The following is an 18,689-nucleotide window of genomic DNA, read 5'->3' as shown; positions in this document are numbered from 1 at the left end:
GATAGACAGTTTAACAGGTAAAACGAACGCTGCACATGCAAGCACAGCAAAGCAAGGGATTCATTCACCACTTCCCATCGGCAGGTGGGTGTTCAGCCACCCCCAGGAGAGCAGGGAACCACCACATGTAATAGTTACTTGGGAAGACAAACGCCATCACTCCAAACATCCCTCACTTCCTTCTTCACTCCAGTTTCCACACATTTTATGGCATGGAATATCCCTTGGCTGGTCTGGGTCAGCTGTCCTGGTTCTGCTCCCTCCTGGCTTCTTGTGCACCTCCTCGTTGGCAGAGCATGGGAAACTGAAAAGCCTTTGACTTAGAGTAAGCACTACTCAGCAACACATAAGCCATCAGTTTATCAATGTTATTCTCATGCTAAACCCAAAGCATAACACTGTACCAGCTACTAGGAAGAAAATTAACACTATCCCAGCCAAAACCAGGACAAACACACACAGGATACACCTGCAATCGTTACCTTAGATCAATGCTCAGTCCTCAGCAAAGATTTAGCTCTCCACAGTGTTGAGCAATGCTGCGCTGCTGCATTGCTTCCACCCCAAGGGTAGCTGAAACCAAAGCTGCAATCAGTAATTGTGGCCCAGGCAGCATCCACAGACAAAATCCTGGCAAGGCAGCCACTGCGCCCTGTGCATCATGGAATTGTCACAGGGAGCAGCTGGAATTGCCAAGCCCATGACAAGGTGTTAAAATCTGATTATTTTGATACTTACAGGCTTCCTTGGGCCCACAGGCTCTGAAGCAAGGAGACACTCTGCAGCTGTGTGGTCCTGTTTCACCACTGTGTTGGTCCAGTTAAGCAACATCTTGCAATGATGAGCTCTAACAGCTGCATGGGTTTGGTCTTTGAAAATTTCCAGTATTTAAATCAAAGAGAATTAGAAAGAGCACTGGGCTTAAATAGGGGCTAGAACATGGCAAAACTGCCGGAATTACAACCAGAAATAAAGCCTGTGTAGAATAAAAAGGACACCAGAGCAAGTGATCCATCTTCTTCAGCCTGAGCTACAAAACTTCATTTGAAGGTGAGACCATTCCTAGCAGACACAGAGCAGCTCACTCATCCTGCAGAGACACCAGCAGAAACCTGTCTTCTTCACAAATATGCCCAGGCAAAGCCGTGGAGCAACGGGTGGATATCCATAGCTGTGCTGCAGCAGGAGGTAAGAGAAGCCGCTAAGATCCCAGCAGCAGGACACCCCTCCAAAGTGATGTCCCCAATGGAGCAATCCCAGCTGAGCCAGGAATACAGAAAACAAAGAGTCACCTGCAAAACTTCCAGCATGGCCCCAAACACGAGGGGCTGGACGGGGTGAGCAGCACACATTTCCACCCTCCTCCGGGAATCCCAGGACAAGGAAGGCCCCTGGCAAGGTGCCGTCACTGCTGCTCTCAGGGTGAAAACCAGCTTTTGGCCCCCAGTAACACTGCAGCAAAGCCTGTCTAACTAAATAAATGATGTTGTTTACAGCTGGGAGATGGTCTCCATTACACAATGCGGCCATCCCAGCCAACCTTCCAGGGAGAAGCTGTTCTTTGGGGGGTTGTTGCTTGAAAAAAATGAAGACGAAAACAGAACTAGCTGAAGCCAACACAGCAGTTTAAGAGCACAGGAAACCTCATCTCCTTCTGCCAAGAAAACAGTGGATCTGCAAATTTGTCCAGTTCACACTTACCATTGGGCATATCATGTATTTGGGGTTTTAGCCACTGTCTGCACAGAGCTGGCAGAGCAGGGGAGAGAAAGGAAACCCAAATCTGTGAAACATGGGGGGAAAAAAAAAAAAAAGCTGAGACAGACCAAGAAATAAAGAGCAGGGAAATGCACCTGAAGGGAGGGGGCTGAGAGAAGGTGCTTCAAACACATCAAAAACATGAGAACTCCAGCAGAGACAAGTGAGGGGGGGAAACAAAAGTTAGAAGAGTGAGAAAGAACAAAAGCAGCAACTGTGTCACTTGTCCTGCTGACACATCAGCTGCAAGGCATGTGTCTAGTTCTCTTGGCCATCGTAAGCAAAGTAATCAGCCTGCAGACTGCTGAGTCCTGGCTGCCAGGTGCATCAATCAGTCCCGACTGCACTTTTCCTTTGCACTCTGGATATAGGATAATAACCAGGGAAAGGCCCAAGGACACGGGTTTTTAGGAACCCAAGCCCAGCTCCAGCTGCTCAATGGCATCTTCAGACCTCCTGGAGACAGGCAGCACCCTGGGAAGCGCAGGATGCTCTTGGGGTGCTCTGCATTTCACCCACGGGGATCATCTTTTACCACTCACAGCAGGCTCAGGGCTTATCCCAGGACAAGGATCTGCCAGGACACAGCACTCCCACACACATTCCTGGCTGGCAGGGAGCACGAGTCTTGCACAGCTCCTAACAGTCTCCCGTTTTACTGCAGAGGAGTCACAGCCATTGACAGGGCTGCGCTCAGGGTTCAGTCCCAGCTTTGCTTTCCTTGGTGTCCTGATCACAGCCTGAATCCAGGGCGCCCACCAGCATGTCCAGCCACACCAGGGTGAAAGCCCCCATCTCAGCTGTCTCTGCTGAAGCCCCAACTGCAGAAAAGTACAAAAATCCACCCCCAAAACAGAGGGGTTTTTGAGCAAACTGCTAAGCAGATCCTGAGAATGGTGATCAACCCAGCAGCAGGAGCCTCTCCCAGACAGATCCCGAGGGAAATCTGTTACCTGCCGCTGCTTGCAGAGGGCAGGAGGTCAGAAATACTACTGTCAGAGCATCATGCTCAGCTGAGAAGTCCCCCTGCCTCCCAGTAATGCTCTTCACAGCAGGGCACTTAATAGGCTTTTATCTGCCTAAAGACTTGATCCTCCCTGGTCTGCAGCAGGAACCAGCTAATTCATTTTCACTGTGCACTAAAATCACAGCCCAACCGACCCTGCAATGCTCGCGGTTCACCTATCCAAAAGGTACACGTTATTTTTCTTGCCTCCTTCTCTGCTATCCATCAGGTATTAGATGCGGTGGCTGACTTGCGGCTGGTCATGTTCTTTCTTGTTATATTTATATTTACTTGTGCAGCAACGGCTGGGCTGAGCCTAAATGTCTCTGATTCATGCCCAAGCATGTGCAGATGTGCACCTGAAGACATTATCCATTGTAACAGAGCCGGACTGAGAGCCCTCCCGGGAGAAATAGCAGCATCCACCATCTCTCTAAACCTTTCCAATAATTATTTACGGATTCTCTCCACCAGCACCTTCAGAAACCTGACTTTCCTCCACAGCCTCTGGCTAGATGGAAACAATCTGACTTTCCTGTCTCCGGGGACCTTCCATGCTCTCAACAGCCTGCGAGAGCTGCACCTCAGCAGGAACCCACGCCTCACCTACCTGCACGCAAACACTTTCAGAGGACTGTTAAACCTCATCAGCCTGGATTTGTCCCACTGCAATATCTTCGAAATCCATCCGCTTCTATTTTCACACCTGCCTTCTTTGGAAACACTCGATTTAGCCTCCAATAACATGCGGTATGTCCCACAAGCCTTTAGGAACCTCTCCAGCCTCACAAAGCTGTCCCTGGAGGGTAACCACATAGAAGCCATTGGCAGAGATTCCCTGAAGGACCTGGAAACCCTGTACGATCTGAATCTCAGGAAGAATCGGATATGGATCATACAAAATGGCGCTTTTACAAAGCTTCTCAGATTAGGAACGTTAAATTTAGGACACAACTTCATTGCTGATTTGCCTAATCAGCTTTTCGATGGGTTGATCCAGCTCAAGACCATGCACCTTGAAGCCAACAGAATCACCGCTGTCAACTGCACCTTCAGATATCTGCTGAACTTGAGAAACTTGTACCTGAACAACAACCAGATCTCCTCGATCTCAGACTCTGCTTTCTCGTACCTAAACAAGCTGCACTTCCTTCACCTGAGCAAGAATAACCTCAGTTCCCTCCCTATCCGCTTGTTCGCTGAACTGCCAAAACTGCAGTATGTGTTTTTATCCCGCAACCCCTGGAAATGTGACTGCAAGATGCTTTGGTTCTGGCGGTGGAGCACAACACGCAGGGCAGTGATCGAAGGGCTACACTGTGCCTTCCTGGGCCCTCACAACACGACAGCACTCAATGTCCCCCATCCAGGGGACCTGACGGGCTGCACGGTGCCACCTGAGCTGGCAAGCGAAGACAAGTGCAGCGTGGCCAGTACCAGCATTGCTCCTGGGCCTCCTGCTCTCCCCACCAAGGTCATCCTGCTGGCGCTTGTCTGCCATGCGTGGTACTTTGCGAGGGGATGGAACACTTCCGTGGCCACGTTTTGACAATGTTTAAATTATAAAGTGGATGACACTTACCTATTTTCTCGATATTTGCTTGTGAACAGTGGTTTTCATTACAGATGGGGTTTATATGGGAAAAGAAGGATTTTATTATATAGGAATAAATGCTTTAATTTATGGACAATGCTAATTTATGGGAAATACTAATATCAAAATTCAATGTAAATATTTACATACAGAGAAGCTAACGTCAGCAAGTTCAAGGTGGGGGCTTGCGCTGGGTGACGCAGGGCTGGGAAGTGTGGCCTCACCACAACCTCTGTCCTCCCTGTTTCCCAACTGACCACACCACGTGTGATCATCAGGGAAGGGCTGCCTTCCTCTGCCCAGCCTGTACTGGGGATATTGCGAGTATTGCTGAAGTAGGAAAAAATTGCACATGTTCCAGCACATCTGGAGTCCCTAGAAAAGGCTCAGTCCATCAGCATCTCTGAACGTGTGGTGGCTTCCCACAGATGGCACATGAGGCGCTTTGCTGTTAGAATGTAAGACAGTGTTGGAGGAGTGGACAAAAATGTCACCATGTAAAACATTTTATCACTCAGCTGCTCCTCACAGTATTGAGCCTCAGCTAACACAGCTCCGCACTCACCCCTGCAAAGAGTTCATTTGTCCTACACGTGGTCTGTATGAGTTGTGTCTCCCTGCATTTTGTTGACAAGTTCTGGCATGGCATCACACCAGTGCCGTACCCCCGAGCCACCTCCCTCCAGCTGCTGGGAGGCACTGACAGGTCATCATGATGCCTCCATCACAGCAGTATCACCTTTCTCTCTTCCCTCACACAGATTAGCCTTCTCCATCCTCCCAAAGAAAATTTTCCATTTCTGCAGGTATATTAAAAACAGCCTAAGCTCTGCTGCAGACTACGTGATGCTCTGCTAGAAAGCTCTGGCACCATTGGTGTGCTGCATCAGAGCTGTGAGCAGCCACATGGCCAGGGATGAACTTTATTTACAGTATAAGAGCCAAGGTTAAACTACACCCTTTTCTCTTTAGTGATTAAACATTGATCACAGTCTTATCTCCACCCTCACCTTCCCCTGCTTGGCACTTACCGTCTCCTGCACAGCCACTCCAAACATCCCACTCAGTTCTGTTAAACTGGCAAACAAGCATTCCATGGCGGCACACCAACGCAGAGAAGTTGTGTAAGCTTCAGAGGCAGAGGTTCAAAGGCATGGCCTTCCTCAAGCTGGTACAGGTTCATAAAATCATAGAATAGCTTAGGTTGGCAGGGACCTTGAAGGTCATGTAGTCCAACCCTCCCTGCAATGACCAGGGACATCTTCAACTCAACCAGGTTGCTCAGAGCCCCATCCCACCTGACCTTGACCATTTCAAGGGATAGGGCATCTACCACCTCTCCAGGCAACTCGTGCCAGTGTTTCAACACCTTCATCATAAAAAATTTCTTCCTTATATCTAGCTTAATGCTTCCCGCTTTTAGTTTAAAACCATTACTCCTTCTCCTATTGCTACAGACCCTGCTAGAAAGTCTGTCCCCGTCTTTCTTATAAGCCCCCTTTAATTACTGAAAGGCCGCAGTAAGGTCTCCCCGGAGCCCTCTCTTCTCCAGGGTGAGCAACCCCAACTCTCTCAGCCTGTCTTCACAGGAGAGGCGCTCCAGCCCTCTGATCACTTTTGTGGCCCCCCTCTGGACCAGCACCAGCAGGTCCGTGTCTTTCCTGGACTGAGGACTGCAGAGGCGGACGCAGCACTGCAGGTGGGGTCTCACCGGGGTGGAGTGAAGGGGGAGATTCACCTCCCTCAACCTGGTGACCACGCTTCTTTTGATGCAGCCCAGGTTATGGTTGGCTTTCTGGGCTGTGAGTGCACATTGCTGGCTTATGTCCAGCTTTTTATCCACCAGCACAGCCAAGTCCTCTGCAGGGTTTCTCTCAATCCCTTCATTGCCAGCCTGTATCGCTAATGAGAGTTGTCCCGACCCAGGTAAAGGACCTTGCACTTGGCCTTGTTGAACCTCATGAGGTTCACATGAACTCACTTCCCAGGCTTGTCCAGGTCTCTTTGGATGGCATCCCATCCCTCAGGTGTCAACCACACCACTCAGCTTGGTGTCGTCTGCAAACTTCCTGAGGGTGCACTCAATCCCACTGTCTGTGTCACTGATGAAGATATTAAACGGTACCTGTCCCGATACGGACCCCTGAGGGACACCACTTGTCACTCCATCTGGACATTGAGTTGTTGACCTCTACCCTTTGGATACAACCATCCAACCAATTCCTTACCCACCAAACAGTCCATCCACCAAATCCATATTTGCCAATTTGGAGAGAAGGATGCTGTGGGGGACTGTGTCAAAGGCCTTACAGAAGTCCTCATGCACGACACCTGTAGCTCTTCCCTTGTCCACTGATATAGTCACATCCAGAAATATTAAGTATTTTTCCAATGCTTTTTCCTGTGCAAGATTACTGACTTGCAGCATGTTCCTGGCCAGATAGCACACCGTGCTGGGCTAAACACCTACCCTGCACAGAGCCCTTTGCAGGGGGAAATCCCTCTGCTCCGCAGGAAACATTTCCCAGGTTGCAGGAAAGCCCCACAACTCCAGCGCTCAACCAAGGTGTCTGGTGCTCACAGTATCAGCAATGGCAAATCCTGTCCTTCAGGCACCAGGCACAGTCAATGCTGCACTATTTGCACTAGGCAGATCTGGATCTCCTGCAGAGATGAAATTGCAACACAGGTAGAGTGAGTAAATCTGCCCACGGAGACCTGTCCTGCAGAATTAGCACGGTCTTCCCTTGGCTTTGGCTGTTGGCACGCAGAAGACCTTCGCAGACAGTATTTGTGCCTTACAGTGTCTCTTTGTTTTCCACCTTTAGGAGAATTCAGGAATTTAGTAATTCCCAAAGCCATGGTGAACAGAGACCCTGCTGACCACAGATGTCCCATTGCTTTGACCTTGCCATCAGCCACGCAGGCTGGTGGCAGCACAGCCAGGTCTAAGGAACATCGTTTTTTACAGCTCTTTGTCTTTTTCTTCAATATGCTTTCAGTGGTTACTTCTCAGCTGGCTTCTAAAGTAAGAATACCTACATAAAATTGCAGAGATCTGACCAAATTTTCAACAATTAACACTGTATAAACACTTGCCACAGGACATGGCCAGAGTTTACCGAGCGCTTACAGAAGGAAGCAACAGAACATGTGGCAGGCACACCACATTTGTCCCTGTCCTTAGAGGAATTATCCCAAGCTGATAAGAGGTGAGAGAGAAATAAACCTTTGCTTAGTGCTGAAAACACACAAACCAGCACATTTTGACAAGGGAAACCCACTGTGGAGTGCAGAGTAAGACCAACCTTTACTGTTGCACCAGTGAAGGGACAGACTGGGGCTGCACAACAAAACCACGCACGCTGCATCTTCCTGGTTATCAGATTTGTGATTACATTTGTGCAAAGTATTCAATGGTTAATAAATTTTTGCTTACATTTTGTTTGTGCTGTTTCACTGTTTTGTTTGTGCATTCAACACCATCCTTATTTTCCTCAGCTTCACGTACTTTGAGAGGTAGTATGTCCTGGTTTTGTCTGGGATAGAGTTAATTTTCTTCCTAGTAGTTGATACAGCTCTGTGTTTTGGATTTAGTATGAGAATAATGTTGATAACACACTGATGGTTTAGTTGTTGCAGAGTAGTGCTTACTCTAAGACAACGACTAAGTTTCCCATGCCCTGCCAGTGAGCAGGTGCACAAGAACCTGGGAGGAGAGCAGAGCCAGGACAGCTGACCCGAGCTAGCCAAGGGGTATTTCATACCATAGGAATTGGTCAGTATATAAACTGGGGGGAGCTGGCAGTGAGGCACCGATTGCTGCTCGGGTACTGGCTGGGCATCATCAGCCGGTGATAAGGAACTGTATTCTGCATCACTTATCTTCTTTGGGGTTTGTTTCTGTTTATGTTGTCTCCTTTTTCATTACAATTATATTATTGCATTCGATTTTGATTATTAAACTGTTCTTATCTTAACCCATGTTTTTTACCTATTTTCCAGTTCTCCTCTCCATCCCAACCAAGGGCAGGTGGGAGGGAGCAGGTGGCTGCGTGGTACTTAGTTGCTGGCTGGGGTTAAACCACGACAGTCCTTTTCCACACCTAACGTGGGGACCGACAGGTTGAGATAATGACAAATCTGACTGGAACGAGTTAGAACAAATTTATTATAAGCATTCACTATATTAGCTTAATGGTCACAGGTGACGATGTCAATTTATTTGCTCTCAGAGTTGCGCTCTGTAACCCCTTACTTGCTGTATGTGCTCCTTGTTGTGCTGTTTATCATCTCTGGGGGTTGGGTTAAGGTTATCATTTCGTTGTGCTTTGTAGCACTGGCTTACGGAGTGATAAAATTGCTGGGGGTGAGGGTGATGCGGTATTTGCGCTCAGCATCGCTGTATCTCCGTACTTCGGGGGCCATCTCCCGACAGCTGCTCAAATTACACCATTTACCAGCCAGCAGAGGAGAGAGGCATCTTCCCTTTCCCCACCAGGCTGGTTCCAGGCACAGACTCTCTCAGGAGAGGGTATTTCGAGGACCCAAAAGGCTACAAGGTGGGCTTTTGGTAGAGCTGCCTCGGAGACAGAGAGGATGAAGCAGCTGGCTGCCTTGCCCGGTCTCTTGCAGGACCTTTCTGTTGTGGGGCTGCTGAAGGTTGCAGAACAGCAGGTGCTGATCGCTACTGACAATATCGCACCAGCCGAGACTCCCTGATTCCCATCCGTAAGCTGATCCGTTGGCTGGAGACCCAAGGAGCGATCCACAGTACCTGCTCACCTTCAATAGCCCCACATGGCCAGTGTGAAACCTAATGGAGAACGGAGACTAACAGTGGGCTATCATGGTCCAGGGACCTGCACAGGGGGTCCAGTTTTTAGAACTAAAATGGCAAGATGAACATCATCAGATCCCTGTGGATGTGATCAACAAAGTAACAGCTATATCTCCACCAACTAGGAAAAAGGAAACACAAGCTTTCTTAGGCGTTGTGGGGTTTTGGAGAATGTACATTCCAAACTACAGTCTGCTTGCACGTCCTTCTTATCAAGCGAGCTGGAAGAAGGATTATTTCAAACCCTGAACAATGACAAACCATTGAACAGATTATACGGGAGATAGCCCAAGCAGTAGCCCTTGGGCCAGTTCAGACTGGGCAACGTATAAAAACTGTGCTCTGCACCGCAGCTGGGGAGAACGGTCCTACTTGGAGCCTCTGGCAGACAACATCAGGGGAGACTTGAGGTTGACCTCTAGGGTTTGGGATCCTAGGATACAGATCTGGGGCCCACTATACTCCAACTGAAAAAGGGATGCTGGCAGCTTATGAAGGGGTTCAAGCTGCTTCAGGAGCGATTGGTGCTGAAGCACAGCTCCTCCTGGCACCCTGGCTGCCAGCGCTGGGCTGGATGTTCAAGGCGAGGGCCTCCTCTACACATCACACAACTGATCCTATGTGGAGTAAGTGGGTTGTGTTGATCACACAACGAGTTTGAATAGGAAACCCCAGCTGTCCAGGAATCTTGGAAGCAATCATGGACAGAAGGCAAAGATTTCAGGATGTCACCAGAGGAGGTGGTGATGAATGCTGAAAAGACCTCACTGTGTAATAAATTATCAGAAAACAAGAAGCAACATACCCTGTTTGCTGATGGATCCTGTCGTATTGTAGGAAAGTATCGGAGATAGAAGGCGGCTGTATGAAGTCCCTCATGACAAGTCACAGAAACTGCTGAAAGAAAAGGTGAATCAGATCAGTTTGCAGAGGTGAAAGCCATCCATCTGGCTTTAGACATTGCTGAGTGAGAAAAATGGCCAATACTTTATCTCTGTACTGATTCAGGGATGGTGGCAAATGCCCTGTGGGGGAAGCTGCAGTGACAGAAGCAGAACAACTGGCAGTGCAGAGGCAAATCCATCTGGGCTGCCACATTGTGACAAGATACTGCTGCCCAGGTGGAGAACCTGGTTGTGAAGGTACGTCATGTAGATGCTCATATACCTGAGTCAGACCACTGAAGATCATCAAAACAACCAACAGGTGGATCGGGCTGCTGAGATCAAAGTGGTTCAGGTGGATCTGGATTGACAACTTAAGGATGAACCATTTATAGCTTGGTGGGCCCATGACACCTCAGGCCATCAAGGAAGAGATGCAACACATAGATGGGCTCGCGATTGAGGGGTGGACTTGACCATGGACACTGTTGCACAGGTTATTCATGCATGTGAAACCTGTGCTGCAGTTGAGCAAGCCAAGTAATTAAGGCTTCTTTGGTATGGAGGGCAATGGCTGAAATATAAATATAGGGAGGCCTGATGGATTAACTACACCACACTCCCATAAACCCTCCAAGGCAAGCACCACAGGTTAACAGTGGTGGAAGCAACTACCAGATGGCTGGAAACATATCCTGTGCCCCATGCTACCACCTAGAATGCTTGTCCTGGGCCCTGAAAACCAAGTCATATGGCAACATGGTACCCCAGAAAGTCAGAGTCAGACAAGGGAACTTATTCCCAAAACAACCTTGTAACACCTGGGACAAAGAGCATGGCATTGAATGGGTGTATCACATTCTCTATCACGCACCAGCCTCTGGAAAAATCAAAGAAAACAGTGGGCTGTTAAAGACTACACTGAGAGCAATCGGTGGTGGGACGTGAGGATACACATTTAGCAAAAGCCACCTGGTTAGTCAGCACCAGAGGATCTGCCAGTCAGGCTGACCCCACCCAGTCAAAACCACGACAGACTGTTAGAAGGGGATAATGTTCCTGTGGTGTACATTAAAAACACACTGGAAAACAGCGTGGGCTATTCCTGTCTCAGCAAAGGCAAACCCATTTGTGGGATTGCTTTTGCTCAGCGACCTGGATGCACTTGACAGGTAATGCAGGAAGAAGGGGAAGTCCAATGGGTACCCTCCAGGGGATTTGATTTTGGGTGAGAATAGCCAATGAATTAAATTATATGACATTTATTGCTATATGACACCATATATTACCACTTCTATGGCAGCTGTATGCACCAGGTGCCTTGTGGCACTTGCCTCTGCTACTCTGGTTTCAGGTGCCTGAACCCAACTCCCTTTCAATCACCATATCAAGGGTATTACAGTAAAAATCACCCAGATCAATGAAGAATTCCATTTGATGAAACTGGAGAAGGACTGCTGTGCCAGAATTAGAAGTGGCTTCAGCATGCAACAATCCAACACACCACACCACCTTTCCTGCCCTGAAAGACTGGTATGTCAGATGGAGCCCAAAATCACGGACTAAATGAACTCAATGGATATTTTACAGGGATGGCCCATAGACTAAAGGAGCGATCTGTGTGTGTGTGTATCAAAACACAGGAAAGGTGATGGTGTATCAGAAAGTGTGGGACCTGGCCATGATGTAAATGGTATAGAATAGGTGGATACTGTGCTGGTTTTGGCTGGGATAAAGTCGATTCTCTTCCTAGTAGCTGGTGCAGTGCTGTGGGTTTGGATTTAGTATGAGAATAATGTTGATAGCACACTGATGGTTTAGTTGTTGCTGAGTAGTGCTTACTCTAAGTCAAGGGCTTTTCAGTTTCCCATGCTCTGCCAGCTAGGAGGTGCACAAGAATCTGGGAAGACAGCAGAGCCAGGATAGCTGTCCCGAGCTAGCCAAAGGGATATTCCATAGCGTAGAACGTCATGTTCCGTATATAAACTGGGGGAGTTGGCTTGGGGTGAGATGGGGGGAAATCGCTGCCTGGGGACTGGCTGGACATTGATCAGCAGGTGGTGAGCAATTGCACTGTGCATCGCTTGTCTTCCTTGGGTTTTACTCCTCTCTCTCTCTCTCCGCTATCTCCCTCCTCCTTACAGTTATTCTTTTTTTTATAATTACACTGTTCTTATCTCAACCAATGGATTTTACTTATTTTCCAATCTTCCCCTCCATCCCACTGAGGTAGGAGGGCGTGAGTGAGTGGCTGCATGGTACTTAGTTGTCAGCTGGCGTTAAACCATGCCATAGTAGGAAAAAAAAATAATCTCCGGTTTGTTTCTTGCTTTTGCATTCCTCTCTGCTATCAATCTGCAATAGAGAAAGGCAGAAGTAAAAAACAAGCAAGCAAAATCAACCTCAGCAATTTTTTGAGGTCCCTACAGAATTACATTTTTTCCCATTGAAAAATATAAATTGGCAATAAGCTTGTGTGAAGGAGAGCCTTGTCTCCTCTGGATGCTTGCAGAAAATATTCCTGTCACTTCTGTGCCACCACCTTGTTAAACACTGAACAGAAGCACTTCTAAATTGCTTCTTCCGTGCTATGATGAAGCAGCAATAGAAATACTTAACCAGTTGTACACAGCATGCTCAGGAAGAACATGTGGCTATATCTTGTATCCACAAAAAAATGAAACTTGCAAGGAATACAAGAAAAACGTCCATCAAAAACCACAGGCCCTGAAGATGCAGTCTGGGCTTGGAAAGACGTTTGAAGGAGATCCTGGAGATTGAGGACAACACTCAATCACAAAGGCGGCAGCAAGCTCAACTGTTTAAATACAAAAATCATTTCAGCATGAACAAAACTGACACTGCTAAAAAACTCGGAAACAAAAGCATGTAATTTAATAAACAAACCCAAGTAATTCAATAAATAAGAGAATTGAATATGAAAGAGCAAAGAGACTTGCAAGAACAAAGAGACACACTAAAGCTTACAGCTGTGGCTCCCACTGGAGAATTTTGGGGGTGTTTGACAAGACAGAAAATAGTTTGAAAGCTTCCTTGCCAGGGGCTTTACTTTTGAGAAAGCACTGGGATTTATTCTGCCTGCCCTGCCCTGCACCTTCACTGTGAGCTCTCTGCTTTGCTTTGACACAGAGCTCTTCTTTGAGTTAGCCCATTTCTTAATACCTCCAGCGCAAGGAGGAGATGCTTTCCCGTTCGCCAGAGTATCCCTTTTTCACCCTTTAACCTGCTACCAGGAGGTAAAAGAGGTGAGAAAGGATAGATGCACATGGTCACTTCCAAGTCTAAGAATTTTGACCTTAATCATACCATACCTCCAGCCAGTGCTATAAATCACTAGACCACTGTTTCAGCAGGATGGATGTGAGACTGCTGAGGGTATATCACGCCATCTTCAGTGAAAACATATGTGATTTCCTGTGGGAAGCTTTGTTTACATTTTTTCTTGCAAAAAAAATTGTACCAGTGGAAAGTTCCCAGTTGGCTGTACATGAGACTTCGTGCAATAAACCACTAAGAGCGTTTGCTGATGCTCCTGGCACTTTCAGAGCACTGAGCGCTCTCAGCCAGTGCTTACACCCCATGCCCTGACCCCTGCAGCAGGCAGGACTCCTGCATGTCTCCTCTCAGGTGCACCAGCCCCTCTCCAGCTCCCTGCCAAATTCTTCTCTCTCACTAGCCCTGTTTTCATCTTCTACACGTAGGAAAATGAAGTCCCTATCACTCAACTACCCTTCATATAAACTTCCATCTCTGAAGACCTCATGAGGCATAACGGTACGGAAGCTGCTGCTTCAAATAAACATCCTCCTCCTCAGCTTGTAATAGAGCATTCCCTGCTGTGCTCCCAACAGCACCAAGCTCTCAAAACTCTTTGAAGGACTGTCACCTAATAGCAGATTTGCATCTGGCCGCTAAAGATGAGGAAAGATGGCACGTGGCATTGCAGCCCAGAAGCACCAGCTGCAGGAGGGGCACAGGAAGATCTCTGAGCAGAGGAGGGGGGCTGAGAAGGAGACGGCATCTCACTCCAACCACCATTTTCAAACCAAGCAAGGAAAATGCATAAACAGACAATCTTTCAAGCGCTGAATTTCTCTAAGAAGCTGCACATCCACACTCTGCTGTACCAAACTTGCAATTCCCAAAGCACCACAGTCCTCCACATTTTCAGGCATTAGCGATTCCCCATCCTCCATACTGCAAACTGCCCCGTGCTCTCCTACACTCTTCTGAGCAGGTCACCTCGCCCCGGTAGGCACAGAGGCACCCCTCCCAGCCAGGGAGTGCTCATCCCTGGGGCACAGCTGGCCATAAGCGCTCACCTCTGGATGACATCCCAGCCCAAGGCTCATCTCTGTTGCTCCTGTGCTGGAGACCCATTCACTGCCTGCTACTGTGCAGGGGACCCGCACACTGGGCTGTCAAAAAAAGCTCTCGTGGGGTGGCAGCTTCTGCTGCACCGCCCGTGTGTTCGCAGCACATCACTCACCCAGCGTGCACAGCACCCGTGTCACCCCACCGCGCTGCCAAGACAGCACCTTGTGGTCCCCAGTAACCTTGCCCCAGTAATCTTGCTAGTGTGATTACACTTAATTCCCTGAAAAATAGAAAGAGGGGAACCAAAGGGAAGCCGTGTGATTCTTACCATGGGATCTAGGTGATCTATGTAACATCTGCTTCAACAGAAATTACTTGCCAGCAGGATCTGCTTCTGCAAGTCCCACGGATGACAAGGCCACAGTAAGATGGGACTGGGTTTTCTGTTGTGTTTGTTTGTTTTTTTTTTTTTTTTCCTCCTTGCTTTAAGAAGAAAAGTGAAGACAACAACATACGTGGTTCAGGAGCACTGACAACACAGCATTGGAAGAGAACTCCTTCACACCATACGATGGTTTGGAGCATGGGATGGGGAATGACAGATTTGGTAGTGGGGTTCCCATACTCCTCCAAGCAATTGTCTGGGGGGAGTTTTGGAATGGCTTAAAGCCACAGCTGTGCCACCTTGTTTGCCCAAGTTGATGCCCGAAGAGATGGCCAGACACCAACCTGTAATCTGAGTTAATTTACAAACTCATCCCCATTCCATCAACGGACAAGCTGCAACATGCCTCTTGCACAAAGTGTACCTACCTGTTTCCACCACGGAAAAACACAAAATATCATTCCAGACAGGTCAGGAGGGGGACAGCCTGGACCAGGTTTATGTAGTTATGGTCACAGATCACAGAAGTTTGCTTACGTGACACTAGTCTCACATTTGTTCCTGATTTTCAGAGCCACTGGGTGTTTCTGGGGACTTCTGTGCTATCGGGCCACAGCTTTGGCAAAGCTCACCAGACACCCAGGCTCTCACCCACGGGTTGCATGAGTGGAAGAATCGATGGATTGGGATCACCACGTCCCGCCAGCACCCGTGGGGCTGTGCACCCTTGATGGACACAGTGAATGGACAAATCCCCCCACAACAGCTGGTGGCTGCTGGACATCCCCTCTCCCACCACAGCACCCCGAGACTCAAATCATGCCAGACTTGTGCCAGCTGCCACTACAGCCCCAATCCTGTGGTTTCTGGAAACGAGCCTGGACGGCATGTTCCTGACACAGGGAAATTTTCTTCCTCCTTCTGTGTTTTGCCCTAACGGAGCTCTTCCCCTACACCCACAGACATCATCTTTGGGTGCACAGCAAGACTCCAAGAGCAAGGTTTTACAGAAGCTACCATAAAGGCAAAGCTTGCTAAAACACAGGTTCTGAGGAACTGCACTGCCAGTGTCCACATTAAAAAAACAAGAACTCCTCAAGCACACCCTGATTCTAGGTTATCTTACAGACCAATGGACCTGACACAAAACAAAAAGATCAACCAAAGCAAAGCTAAAAGCAACTGAGTACAGGCTGCCATGCTAGGTCAGTATAAATAAGGAGAGAAGCATGTATTTAAATGTTTTTATTTCAACTAATGCTTTGCCACCATATTACATCACTTTGAATAGCCTGGAATAGCAAAATGATCTCAAAATACAGCAAACAGCTTGCCAAAGCAAGATAATATTAAATCCTATGGATACAGCATCTTCCTTCTTTGGCGACAATGCTTCCTTTTATCTGTAAAAATAGTTTTATGTTCCAGCACATTTGCTGTTCAGTTGATTGAACCCTGGTGTTTATGACACTTGCCTCTTCCCTGCACAAAACCTCCCCACAATGTATATTGGGTTTATATCCAACAGCATTTTAAATAAAAAAGTTATAGTTTTCATGCAGATTTTCGTAAAAATTATTTTCTAGATGCACAGAACTGAACCAAGATGCATACAAAAATGCATTCACTTCCATTCTCAGGTGTAACCGTGCCATCAGCAACATGCTATCATGTGTTACTGCAAGAGATCAAAGGATGGTGGTATTCTCATATATAGCATAACTTTAAAAAAAAACCAACCAAAATAACCAAAAAAACCCTTTTGATTAGCAGCAAGATAAAAAAACTGCCATGCTTTATCTGTAATCAAAATGGTTAGATGTATAAAAAAGCACCATGTACAGAGAATACCAGAGGAAGATCCATCTTCCTAATTACACATTTCTCATTTAGCATTGTGAGCTGGCCTGCAGGTCCCAACTTGTACTGTAGCTTTATTTGCAAAGTTAAGGAAGTGGTCAAACCTAGAATATGCTTGGACTGTATGATAGGAATTAAACTGGATTGCAGACAGAAATTAGATTTTGTTTCCATTACAACTCATACCAACCACCTTATAGCCCTCAGGGGTAAAAAAAAAAAAAAAAAAAAAAAAAACCAAACAAAAAACCAAACCACACACCAAGTATCTGAGAAATAATGGAATGAAAACAGCTCCAGAGCAGTATTGCAAGATGCAGGTCTGTTATGAATGCATTTCTGTGAGCTCTTGATAAGTTAAACTTTCCTTTGGGAAAAGAGCACATCTGTTGGTTAAAACTCCTCTCCCTGAGAATTTTGATAAGAGTTTGTCTTGCAAAGCAAAACAAAGTCCTTTGAACTTCAACAGTTCCTAGGCCAACAGCATTTCAACGTGGTCACAGCTGATCTGCTACTCATGCACCCAAGGTGGCAGGTTGGGTTTTTGTTGCTTTTTGTTTCGGTTTTTTTCTTTACGTGGATCAAGCTTTTTATACTCGCTTCATTCCTCTGCCCATCAAGCAGGCAAACACGGTCATGACCATCTTCGGTTTCACCTCCACAAGATCTTCTGGAAGAGCATAAACTCTGGCACCAATTCTTCTTGCCATGGACACAGCATACCTATTCACCGTGGAAAGATGAGTGGGTCAGCACCGAGACTGCTACCAATAAATGACAAGTCAGCTCTTGCCCTGTACAACTCAGTTTCACCTATTATCCTCTTTATCGAGAGTATAAGATGTGTAACAACGCAACAACACCTCATCTGTCTGTTTTACGAATATTTTTTTTTTGATCTTTTGCTGTATTCCTTTTCCACAGTAAAGTGTCATTAATGTACAAATTGGCCTTTGAATGTCACGTCCACTTTAACAACAGTTAAAAAAATTGCAATTAATATTTTCTAGGGCTAATAGGTAGCATGTATAACCAAGGATTAATCAACTAACATTTACACTTCCCCTTCTGTTTGCTCTTTGAAAATTATCAAGCAAGACTATTCTCTGCAAGAAATTTTGCTGTCATTCAGCCACTGCAAAACGGTCGCAGAACACACGTTTCAAGGCATGTTTTAATAGGCATCCTTTAAACTTGACAACCTATGATTCAGCGAGACACAAGACCTACACAAGGGCTGCATTTCAAAACCCCTGAGCCACCAGCTGAGCAGTTCATATGCCTGAACAAACAGGTGATAAACAGAGTATCATTGCTAAGAACTGCTTGGGCTGTTCTGCATTTCTCTCAACAAGCAAGAGAGTCCAGCCAACTAGTCCCTCCAGCATTATGGGCAAGAACAGCAATTAGATTTCAAGAAGTGCTGCCCATCTAAAAGGTGCAGTGTTAAAAGAGACTGAAAACCACAGTAAGAAACAGTGGTAAAAACACTTGCAGCTTGAAGGCAGCACATAGAAGGCACAACTCTTCCGATGCAAAACAGCTTTTGAGATTGCAAACTTACTTAGCATTATTTTGTTTGTCATCTTCTGACAGATGACCAGTCTTTACAAGGTCATAGTTGATACAACCAGGCTGTATAGCATCAATTAAATCCACAACCGCCAAGCTCGTGCTGATGGTCTTGTCCTAGAAAATGTAGGGACAGACAAGTAAAGATGAACGTCTAATCCTTAAAGCACACTTCTCACCTCAAATTCACCTGCTCTGCGATGTGCAACACCACAAGCTTTAAACGACCCATTTCAAAGCAGCAGTGTTAGTGATTATTCCCAGCTGGACCACAGGGAAAAACCAAAGTGCCGCTTCTCCTTTGCTAACAGTACAGGACCATTACTCCCATTTACTGCAAGTGCTCTGAAAATACAAAGCAGCAACCAATGTGCAGGCAGCAGGTCTGCCCCACTCACCGGGCCCCAAGGGACGATGCTCACTGCAAATGCCCACCAGCTCCAGCCCCTATG

General features: G+C 47.0%; 2 protein-coding genes across 6 annotated transcripts in view; one reads left to right on the top strand and one right to left on the bottom strand.

Moving 5' to 3' along the window:
- Window positions 1-99: 99 nt before the first annotated feature.
- LOC121097539 (nyctalopin-like) lies at window positions 100-4,382 on the top strand. The gene has a single exon (XM_040614629.1). The coding sequence runs from the start codon at window positions 3,027-3,029 to the stop codon at window positions 4,311-4,313; it is 1,287 nt and encodes a 428-aa protein (XP_040470563.1). The 5' UTR covers window positions 100-3,026; the 3' UTR covers window positions 4,314-4,382.
- An 11,653-nt stretch (window positions 4,383-16,035) lies between these two features.
- Window positions 16,036-18,689, bottom strand: part of PLS3 (plastin 3) — a 52,123-nt gene continuing 49,469 nt past the window's right edge. For all 5 annotated transcript variants that reach the window (XM_040614378.1, XM_040614376.1, XM_040614375.1 and 2 more), the window contains 2 exons: window positions 18,230-18,354; window positions 16,036-17,388 (listed from right to left, as the gene is read on the bottom strand). In XM_040614378.1, the coding sequence (XP_040470312.1) occupies window positions 17,256-17,388; window positions 18,230-18,354 (258 nt within the window). In that variant the 3' untranslated portion in view covers window positions 16,036-17,255. The remainder of the gene's footprint in view (window positions 17,389-18,229; window positions 18,355-18,689) is intronic.

This window comes from Falco naumanni, chromosome 14 (genome assembly GCF_017639655.2).
Source record: "Falco naumanni isolate bFalNau1 chromosome 14, bFalNau1.pat, whole genome shotgun sequence".
NCBI classification, from domain to species: domain Eukaryota; kingdom Metazoa; phylum Chordata; class Aves; order Falconiformes; family Falconidae; genus Falco; species Falco naumanni.
This window is presented reverse-complemented; position numbering and strand designations above follow the sequence as displayed.